The sequence below is a fragment of the Leuciscus leuciscus genome (genome assembly GCF_965113295.1).
Source record: "Leuciscus leuciscus genome assembly, chromosome: 1".
Lineage (NCBI taxonomy): Eukaryota > Metazoa > Chordata > Actinopteri > Cypriniformes > Leuciscidae > Leuciscus > Leuciscus leuciscus.
In genome coordinates, this window is record NC_138725.1 from 48,056,503 (window position 1) to 48,068,122 (window position 11,620).

Sequence of the window (11,620 nt, forward strand, 5' to 3'; positions counted from 1 at the left end):
CATTTCTGGAGGCCACCGTAGACCCCCTTCCCTGTTCTCCACTCCGGCCTTCAGTGAACACATCTGGTGTCATCACCTGTGTGACTGTATAATAAAGACACAGGTGAAGCAGATCTGTTGGATTGTACCAATCACTGTGATCAACTTGCTGTTTTTTGTTTTGTTTGTTTTGTTTGTTTTTGGATCACAGATGTGAGAGAGGATGGGTGTGTGCTTGTGTGGATGTTAGATGGGATTCCTGAATGAAATAAGTTTATTTTGACGTGTTTAAAATGTGAAGTGGATGGCACACTGTAGAAAAGATTAAGGTAGAAACAGACATGCACAGTCACGATATATAATTCAACATTGGCCAGACTCTTTGATCGAGACATACATTTTGGTCTTTTACCCATGACTGCTCAATTTTTTTGAGTAACTTCCCTATCCAAGGCCACTTCAAAGTGCAGACCTGGAGTGTTTGTCCGCTTGTACATTTGCATGCTCCTCTGGGTGTTGTCCTTAATGAGCGCCGTTGATTCAGCTTCAGTGTAGGAGGATGCCAAGGGCCCTCATGATAGCCACAGTATATCCAGTATATGCCACAATACAGTTAGCCCTCTTTCTTTAAAAGTTAAGTTAGTTAATGAAAACTGTGAGGCTGGTTACATACACAAAAAGTTGAACAGAGATCAAAAGACAAATATTAATCAAACAATCCACAAAAAACATTAAAGGAGCCATATGTAAGATTGTGGCCAAAACTGGTACTGCAATCACTTTCAAATTACTGTAGAGCGGTGTATTTCTTAAGGATTATGTGACTGAAGACTGGAGTAATGATGCTGAAAATTCAGCTTTGCCGTCACAGGAATAATTTAAAATATTATAATTTGAATTTATTTTGAAAGAGGATCCCACTAAATGATTATCAACTGTAGTTGAGACAAATCTGCTTATGCTTTGTTCCTTTAATCAGTAATTAGTGTTTTGACTGACACACCAACACAAGCTGCAAACACACATGCTGCATAGGTTTTATAGGTTTGACGTTGAACCACAACAGGCTGTTTAGTTCACTCTATCTTGCAAATGGAGTCCTCTAAGCATACAGAAAAAAGAAAGAAAGAAAAAAGCCTCTTTAGAAGATGCGCATGTGCGTCAGCTCTCTGAGCTAGAATAATACATCCATGCACAGACATTTAGTGGTTCAAATAAAGCGTTCCATCAATACGTTGAGTCAGTCAGATTTGACAGACTTGGAGGCAGACCTTTGATACGCAGACACGCTACCATTTGAATTACACAACTGGTCTGTGTGTCTGCTCCGTTTGATTCAAGCTAAACTGACCTGATTTAGATATGAACCACTCAGTGTGTCGTCCACCTCACATAGGAGAGCTAGAGGGAATGTGTGCCTTTTGATTGAGAGAAAGTGGTGTATGTGTGTAACTGTGTATGAGCACACTAGTGCCCAGTATCTTGTGTGTTTTTGTTTTTTGTGTTAGTGTTTGTGTAGGACAGTTCATTTCAGATATTTTCAGTATTGTACACAACTTGGGGTGTTCGACATTTCTCTCCTGCAGCGAATTGGCCCCAATTAGCTAAGCAGCTCTGACCCGGTTTGTATCTGCACGCTCTGCTCTCCTCCTGTCTCTTTAGGGGCTCCTTGTAACGCTTTCTCACTCTCTCTGTCTCTCACTCTTGCTCTTTCTGTCTGTCTCTCTCACTATCTCTCTGTCTCTCTCATCATTCTGTCCTTCTTTCTGTCCAACACAGTGATTCGGTGTACAGTACCCTCTGTCATTATGTGCTGGCATGGTGCTTGTGCAACTGGGACTGCATTTTTTGCTGACTAGGCATGTAGATAATATCGCAGGCAGCTCTCGTCTCTGTCTCTCTGTCTGGTTCGCTCTGTATTGCAGAGGCTTGCATGCCGGATGCCTCTCCTCCTCTCCATGTTGTCCTCTCTGCTCCAGTTACACTAAGGCAACTTTATTTTAGGGTAAATTCACTAAAATCAGATTCTCAGGTATGTCTTTCTATTATATTATAATCTCTCTCTCTCTCTCTCTCTCTCTCTCTCTCTCTCTCTCTCTCTCTCTCTCTCTCTCTCTCTCTCTCTCTCTCTCTCTCTCTCTCTCTCTCTCTCTCTCTCTCTCTCTCTCTCTCCCCATTGGTTTAATAAAAAACACCAGTTTGTATTGAAAGGACCACTTTTCCATGTGTTGACATAGTGTCAGGGCTCAACAATAAGGATAGTCCACACACACGGGGCCAGTGTGAGAGTATCCCAGTTAAGCCATCCGTTATTGGCAATTTTAAACATGATATATATTTTGATTTATTTTAATTTTAACAATAAATCGTAAAGAAATGTTTTAAATATTTCTTGATTGCAAGAAATTAATTTAAATAAAAACTATATTTGTTTTTGTCATGGGGTAATTGTAAATATTAACAAGATAAGTGCAGTGGGACAAGCTGACTGGCTGGAAAAATAAATCCTTATTGTTGAGTGTGAGACTGGACATGGTGAACGTGTTAAAAGTAAATAAATAAAATTTCTCTACCATGTTAATAGCTTTTATTATTGTAAGTATGACTTTGAATCATGTATTCATGTCCAACCATTTTTAACAAGCTGTAGAAGTATGTTTTCATGTGTCTAGTTATGAACGGGGCAGATCTGCTGGTCAGAAGGACACGAGAGAGAGCAGGAGAGGTGGCCTGGCTGCCTGCCTGAACCAAATGATTCCTGCTCCTGCACTATTGTCTATGGAGGGGTGTGGAGAGCAGAACTGCCACACACAGTGTTCGTGAAAAGCAGTGATGTTACACACCGCAGGAAGCAATGGCTATCACTGTCAATTCATTTTTTACACTCAGAACATAGTATACAGTGCATAATATTTCCTCAATCACACAAACACACAGCAATATCTGAGCTTTGGTTTATTTGCCCCCTGTTTTCCTTTTGTAGATCTTGTGTGTCAGGGCTATTTTCCACCAAACACCAGTGGTGTATTTATATCGCAGAACTCCTAGCAGCTGGTCCGGATGGACGGTGACAGCCATCGCTGCATGTATGTGTGTGCGTCTTGTGTTTGAGCACTGTGTTCGTCACGCTCTTGTTTCCCATGCCTCTCCTCTGCCAATCATTGTGTGTGATCTGTAGGCAGCTAGAGGTTTGTGGTAATCGGGATCTTCTCTTATTTTCCCATATGCTTTTATCTACTTCTTCCCTTTTCCTTGCTCTCTTAACACCTTTGTTTGTCTGTTTGCATGTTAAGTCTGTAGCATTAGTTTCTCTTTCACACACACTCCCCTTCATCTTACTATGTACCCTAATTCTCATCTTCCTTTTCTCGCCCCCCAACCCAAGGAGATGTACACTGGGCAGTGACCAAGTCAAATGACAAACATCACGTAAATCACACACATACCATGATTGTTATCGCTACTCATGGTGTGTAACTAACTTTTGGCGCTTTTCCACTGCATGGTACGGCTCGGTACGGTTCGACTCGGCACGGAACGGTTCGGCTCGCTTCGCTTTTCCACTGCGTGGTACGACTCGGCTCGGTACGGCACGGTTCGGTTCGCTTTAGCTCGGTTGCTTTTCCACTGCAGTTAGTACCGCTTCAAAGTGGGTGTGACTGATCGTTATAGTTGCCGTCTCTACTGCCATGACATCATCATATTAAATGCGAATTTTTCATTCCGGGTTTCCCCATCCGCTCCTCGGCAACCAACAAGAGGAACGTCTGCACCTCGTCCACTGACCACGATTCAGCCATTTCTTTTTTTAAGTTTATACTCTTTTTTTTTTTTTTTTAAGCAAATACTTTTAAAACAGGCGCTACAGCGTTGGCTGTTGTCTACTGGCTATTTAAATCTAGCGGGTTTAGTGTCTCGTGTTGTAAATACAATGACGCTGGTAGTGATGATTCTGTCTGACCAATCAGTGATCTGCAGTGTTTTCACGTCACATTTTAGTATCGGTACGGTACGCTTGGAACCTCAACAGAGGTGGTACCATTTAAAGCGAGCCGAAGCGAGCCGTACCGTACCGTACCATGCAGTGGAAATGCGTCATAAGTGAGCCGTACTGAACCGAGCCGTACCGTACTATGCAGTGGAAAAGCGCCAAAGCGTGCCGTACCGAACCGAACCGTACCGTACCATGCAGTGGAAAAGCGCCATTTGAATACTGTAGGAAACTCAGAATGCATTATGACTACATTGATATATAAGGAAATACTATTGTCCGTCCTGTTTTGCACCGCTAAATATGGTTATTTTCATACAATTTGGTTAACGAGAGTCACAAAAGCATTTATGACCAGCATCACTCCCTTAAATGTTCAGGACAGCCGCATCTAGAGTGGACTTGGTAAACCTGTGCTGTGTGAACAAAACCACACTGGAAATCTAGTTGTCTATCAGTCAGTGTCTTGAGTGTATTTTCTTTTGGGGTTCTGGTTACTCGCAGAGATGGTTAAACAAGCTGTTTGATATCCCAAGGTTTTAGATCCAATCACTGTGTTCCACTGCCACTGCTCCCATCAGTTTTGTGATCTGTGTGAGACGCAAGCGTTGTGCTCTACACTTAAATATAAATATTAAAAAAGCATCCAAAGTTGCTATACATTCATCAAGATTGTTGGGAGAAATGTGCACCTTGATTGGACACATTTATTTTACATAAGACTTTCCAGTGTTCTACAAGTCCCTGTTTTTAATAGCCAGTCACTGTGAAAAAAATGGCTTGGCTTTGAATATGATTTTAAATCCCAAATGCTGACTGATTAAACATAGCCTATGAGTGACTGATATATCTCACTGGTACAACAATTTCCAACCTAAAAGGCCTTAAATTGGTACAGGCATTCTTCAAAACATTCAGTCCACACAGTTTAGCTTTGCAACCACATGCACACACATTCTCTTAATGAAGCTCTTGATCTTCTGTGTGAGAGTTAAACCGGGAAATGTTGTGATAGAAAGGTCAAGGTTTGCCATTTCAAAAGAACCCTGACCTTTAGACATGATCCTATAGCTGAGGTGTCTTTTCCATCATCACGGTCTTCTCCTTTTCTTCTTTATTATTGTAAAGTTTAGAGATTAAATACTGAAGACCACGACTTTAGCCATACTTAATGTCTGCATTAAAGGGCAAAATATCAACCCAAGTGGAATGAATTAAGGAACAAAGGTTAGTTGGGATTTAATTTATACAGAGATATACTGCAGATGAGTTGTTCATTAAAAGTAATTATAAAATGCCTCTAGCATCATTGTTTTCATATGCCTCTTGGTTTGATGTTTTGCTCTCTAATGCAGACAATAAGTGTGGCTAAATGCAGTTGTGGCCACTCCGCATAAGAAAACTGTGCCACTGTGACATTAAAAAGCCTCCCTGCTGTCCTCCCATTTGGATCCAAGTAGTCTACATTCTCTGGCAGTAAGGAAGAGAATGTGTTAGATTTCTCTCCGTCTCTTCCATAAGCACAATGAGTCAACACCAGCTGTCAAGGTCCCCTAGCAAACAAACATACATACCAAACATACCCCCCAAAAAGAACGACTAGCCCATTACCCCACCCACTTTAACTTGATAAAACTTTCCTGCTCTGATCTCTCTGGCTGTTTTTGGTTATCTCTGTTTGTAGCTGGACACCAAAATGTCAGACGCTTTAGAGCATGAAGGTCAGCAGGAACACTGTCACCTCGTAAATGGTTTCATCATTGGCCACCAATTACTGGCTCTTAAGGCCGTGACACACCACGCCGACGTCAAAGAACTAGCGGCAGCAAAAGGTCTACAGGCGACTGCCAATTAGCAAATGTGTTCTGCACCTGCATATATGAAATAACTGTCTATATCAGCAGGTATCAGTAGTCTATATTCGTCATTCAAAAAGGGAAACTGAAATTAGGACTCATTACAGATATACAAACCCTAAATAAAGCAGGGCTTGCTTGCCATTTTGAATATCAATCTGCTCACTTTCTTCATTCCAGGCAGCTCATATTGTTATCAAAATATTTGCATATTGGAATGCCCAGGTAAGATGATGTCAAATTAGAACAGCCTTCTGTCTTTGCTGTCTTGACTTCTTTGCTCTCTTTCATCACTTTCGCTTTTATTCTCATGCTCTGACTCGTTCACTAAACTGAACAGCTATTCAAAGCGATCTTTTTTTTCAACATGCTGAATTGGGTGAACTCCCCCCGACATGTAGAACATACTGTGAAAACTAGCCCGACAGACTCGCACTGATGGCTGACCGTCTGCTTGGTGTGTCACAGCCCTTATAGTTCTTTGATTTTTACATTTCCATTGGTCTCTGAGACCATCAATTCCTCGTCACTTTAAGATGTTTTTTTTTTTATTCTCAATGTATCAACATAATAGTCCTTCCTATTTTCGTGTTTACATTTTTCATGGGCAGAAAGATTCGAAAAAAAGAAAGTTGCGTTTCTTTACGTTTTAATTACACATGTTTGACATGTTTTTGTAATGACGGTACTGTGAATTTTCCACGCTTCATTATTGCACAGTATAAAACATCAAATTTAGTGTAGCTCATTCTCAATTTTTAAATCAGTCTTAATGAAGCTATCAAAGCCCTAAACGCACTGTTAAACCACTCGCTGCCCTGCACGTCTCTGTTTGGTTTTAATTTAATCCCACCTTCCTCTCCCTTTCTCACTCCCTGCTATTACTATGTTGATAACATCACTCTCTATCACTCTTTTCTTGTGGGAGTGTATATGTTTGGACAATATAACATTTTGTTGTTGTTTTTAATAATTTATATGAATTAACTGCCAGTTAGTGGATGTGTAGATGTGTGAATTCACTGTGGTAATGTAGTGGATCAAAGAGACAGTGTGACCAGTAGAAAGCTGTAGAGATTGGCCAGTTTCTTCAGTTTGTGTGACGTTTGACTGTTCTTTTGACAGCCCAGGGTTTAAAAGCCAGGTTCGTATGGACATGTTTTCACTCCACTTGCACTGCTGTTGGATTCTTCGGCGTTGTTGCTCTTCATCTGTCTGTTTTATTTTAGTGCATTCATCCGTTTGTCCCCACAAAACCCACCCGCCTCCCACGTCTGCCTGACACGCCATCCACGGGCCCGGTGATTGGCCCTGGGCCACATTCGACTGATTCTGATTGGCTCATATGAAGAATTAAACTAGGCAAATATAGCTTTCTTCCCCAAGTTCTGTTCTCTTGATCTAATGGTCTCCTGTTTGGGAAAGAGGAGTTCACATTTGCCATGTAAAGTGCTCCACTCAGCAGGAAGAGGTAATGTGAGGTCAGCTCAATGCGCACCCTGTTTAGATTCTCCTCCAGTCTTCAGAATGATGAAATGCTGTGTGGTGTTAGCAGAGGATGCTGCAGAGCCACTGCATTGCAGGCCTTTTGGGTTGGGCTTACTGCAGGCGCATCTGCACTGCTGATAAATTAAAGATCCTGGGACCTTCACTCTTTTGATCCTGTGGTCTTTCTTCACATCTGTACGCAATGAGCTCATCTGTCTTATGATGAATTCTGTTCTGCCATCATTTCTTTAGAGGTACATGCGAGCTGTAATTGGCCTTATGCTGGTTTTAATGTGCGTTCTGTGGCCTCCTCTGCTGACTATAAATACAGAAAAGGAAATGATCGTTATCCCATGGTCTTGTTCCTTTTTTCATCCCTGTAATTTGAATGGAAGAACATGCACATAACTGTTTGGATGTCCAGAGGCTCAAAGGGGATTTTGTACAAGATAAGTATTAGTGCAGCTCCCCATGCAAGACCATCTGGAGAAAACGTTTCCATATTCTGTCGCCACACACACTTATTGCAGGTATGAAGCTGAGAGGTATGTACACTCTCCAAGCTGAGATATAAATGAGCTGAAGATTTAACAGTTATTTTGTATGGAAGATTATAATATGTATAAAAGGGTAGCGCGACCAATATTCATTTTCTAAGGCCGATATGATATTGATTGTTTTTGTATGGTTATAACCAATAAGCAGAACTGATTTGTAATTATTGTTAGCTCTGCTTTTTGATACAATAAATAATAGAATTTGGAATAGCAATAATATTACTATAGTTTTGAGTAGGGCTTTCACTAATGATTATTTTGGTAAACGAGTAATCTGTCAATTGTCGATTAATCGAGTGATTGAATATTTCTTTGGTAATAAAAATGGAACTAAGCAAAGACCTAAGCCTTTAAAATGACTTAAAATACATAATAACAATAGCTATATTTCCATCCACCTATTTTAATGCGCATTTTGGATATCACAAAGAAACATGCACAAATTCTAAAAATGAACATAAAAAACGTATCCGCTCAATTAAGGCAGATCAGTTTTTTTTTTATCCAAGAAGAAAACATGCGCATAAACTATGTGGGAAACGCATTTACTGAATAAAAGTAATGGGACGCAGTGGGTTAGCATAACTGGACTAACTAGCGGACCAATCTTTTTGCACAGCATCTGAAATGTAGTTTTGGTCATTCTGAAATGCCTTAGCCAAAGTCTGTCATCAAAGTGGTATCGTCATACTGCCTAGCCCTAATAAGAAATTTGATTATATATCATATATATATATATTTTAAATCAAGACTGGAGTAATGGCTGCTAAAAATTCAGCTTCGCTATCACAGGAAGAATAAATTGTAATTATATTTCACAATATTATTTTTTTTTACTGTATTTTTGATCAAATAAATGCAGCCTTGGTGACTATAAGAGACTTTCAAAAAATCTTTAGAGACCTATTGAGAAAGTAGAAAAGTGTGAAAATCTGTAAAATAAATAAAATAAAATTGGTCTATTTAACAGCTAGTTTATTCTACCTTGTTTAATTTCATAAAGTGAAATGAACTTGAGTAAATGGTCTTTTTTGCCACAAGTTCTCTCATTTCAATCTTAACTCGACTCTTAAAAGAGTTAGGGACATCTCAGGAGGCCTGTTGCAATAACCCCATTAAATAAATGGAAAAATATGATCAAATCCCAGTAGCAGTCTTCACACCAAAGCAAGGAAAAGAAATGGAGTAGCTATTTTGAAGCACTATTAAAAACAAGCCTCACGGATCTCTAATAACAGACTGTAAGACTGATGGCTTTATATTTATAAAATGGATATTTAGGGCTGTCAGTTTAGCGTTCAGTATCCAAATTGGCCAAACTATTGCGTGGGCGTGGCAAACAATTGGCAGAGTGGAATATAATGGAAAGTGGGTGTGTCTTGTGGGGGTAACCACTCCCTCCCTACCCATAATGCTCTAACCTTGTACTTGCTCCACTCCTTGCCTCTCACACACCACTCATGGCTGCTCCATCTTATGCTCACTCTCTCTAGGTTTTGACATCTGTTTAGATGACCTTATGCATCACCACTGTAATATGCTCGCCCTCATCTGTAACAACTTCATAAGTTCTCTGCTGCCCTCTCCCTCCCTGAATATGCTTACTACTATATAGACACGACTAACACCGCCGTCTCTTTTTGTTAAAGTGGTTTAACAAAAAGCTGCATGCTGGTTAATGGTTTTGGTTTTCACCTCGTTATTTATTTATTTATTGTTGTTCATATTGGCCTTTATTTGTGTGGTGTGTGTGTTTGTAGATAAAAATAAATTATTTCATTGTTCACATTTTTTATATATTATCCATTTATTACTTTTTTCTTTATGCTTGGATCTGATTAAAGCTGTTTATATTTTTGTTGTGACTTTAAGCTTGATTTTTTTATTTTTATTTTTTTTATTCTTGCATTTCATGCATTTCAGAGTTTCCTCTGTTTTTCTTTTTCTTTTTTGTTATTTTTTTTGTATGAAGCATCAGATCAGTCTATAAAATGCAAACACACTCACACACATGCAGATCGAGCCTCTCAATGGTAACCGAGGCCTCCCTCTCTACTTTTCTTTTTTGTCTCTCCATAAATCTATCAATCTACCTCTCTGACTGTCTCACTCCTCGATCTCCTCCTTTCACTCTCGTTACAGCTACATACTGTGTTTTTTTTTGTGGTGGCTCTGTTGTCATGATGATGAACTCACAAAAAGCTTGTGAAAGTGTTTGGTTTGTATGTGTATGCAAACTCTGTCTGTGCCGTTCCTTCCCCCTTAGTTGTTTGTGCATTAATCTTTCTCCCTGAGACGGTTTATGTATGTATTTGTGTGTAATGATACATATATAACCGTAGGTTCCTCCCTCCACTGAAAGTGAGTTAGTAAACTCAGAGGTTGGTAGTGTAAACTTGCATCCCTTTTAGCTGTTACCTCCACTAGTTGTTCATTTGAGGAATGCCCCTGTTAAGCTGTAGTTTAGATTTTACACTATAGGTTTTAGAATGAAGTTGGGTTCAATTACTCCTCCACAACAAACACTAGACCGTAAGGGCTTCAGATATATGCCTTATTACAGAGCCCAATGACTTTTCCTCCTCTTGTTCTTTCTATCTATCTATCTCCCTCTCTCCCTTCCGCTCCCCATCAGACAAGGAGTTTAAAGGTGTAGCAGATGTTGCTAATGTTGATGACAGTGAGTGAGGATGTTTTGACAGTTGTCTGCCTATCATGTGTACTTGTGACTCAGTGTGAGTGTGTGCGTGTGTGAGGAAAGCGCTTCTTATTATTGGAATATTGTGGTCTTTCTTTCCTTTCTTCCTCACATCAGGATAACATTGGGCACCGGCTCCTTCAGAAACATGGCTGGAAGTTGGGTCAAGGCCTGGGCAAAACCATGCAGGGTAAGCAAGCACTTTTTACTATAAAGCTCAATCTCTCCCACTCTTTCTGTCTCTTGATTTCCACCCAACAGCATCAATTCCCTATGGTTTGATCAGTTGTAAAAATGTTTTCTTTCTTACTTTTCTGATCTCTCTCTCTATTCTGTTCCAGCACACCCATTTGTATTTCTCATTTGTACTGACATTAATGGATGTCTGTGAGGAAGTAATTTGTTTGGACCGTAGTGCTTATACAGTGAATGGGGGAAGACAGGGTGAGATGGATAGACAGGGAGGAGTTGGTAGACTGGCATGAGGTGACATCAGATAAGCATTGAGTGCACTAGCTTTTCTATGGAGAAATATAGTCTTGAGTAGATATGGACAAGAGATGGGTATTTGAGTGATTTTGTGGTTAATACTGTAAAAAGTTTAGATGTTTATAGGATGGTATATTGTTATTTTTAACTATGTGGGATATGACATTCACTCACTTTACACAAAAAACCCCCCAAACATTATTATTATTATTATTATTTCAGTTTAACAGCATTAAAAATATGTAACGCAATTAATGCTTCATCTGTTTTTTCTGTCATCCTTTGTCTGGGCTACAGTATATGATCACACTATCATTCATTCAAGTGCGATAATACGCAAAAAAAACCCTGTGAAGTTTGTGAACCAGCTCTCTGTGAACAAACACCCAAAACGCACACACAGAATACCGCTTCAGACAGCGCTGATTATATTTTGCACTTGAATGAACAAAAACACAAAATTGCCAATTTTTTTCCAAGTGTCCTCATATGCACAGTCTTAAAGGACAAGTTCGGTATTTTACACTTAAAGCCCTGTTTACAGATCGTTTCTGATGAAATA

At 39.7% G+C, this 11,620-nt stretch overlaps 1 protein-coding gene across 4 annotated transcripts in view; it reads left to right on the forward strand.

Annotated features, from left to right (window-relative positions):
• gpatch8 (G patch domain containing 8) overlaps positions 1 to 11,620 on the forward strand; it is a 47,329-nt gene that overhangs the window by 17,755 nt on the left and 17,954 nt on the right. The window contains exons 1-3 of one of the 4 annotated variants that reach the window (XM_082166229.1): positions 1,591 to 3,065; positions 6,952 to 6,970; positions 10,687 to 10,759. In XM_082166229.1, coding sequence (XP_082022355.1) covers positions 3,040 to 3,065; positions 6,952 to 6,970; positions 10,687 to 10,759 — 118 coding nt within the window. In that variant the 5' untranslated portion in view covers positions 1,591 to 3,039. Of the gene's footprint in view, positions 1 to 1,590; positions 3,066 to 6,951; positions 6,971 to 7,062; positions 10,760 to 11,620 lie in introns of those variants that run through there. The other 3 variants (XM_082166230.1, XM_082166228.1, XM_082166231.1) reach the window with 3 other exon arrangements.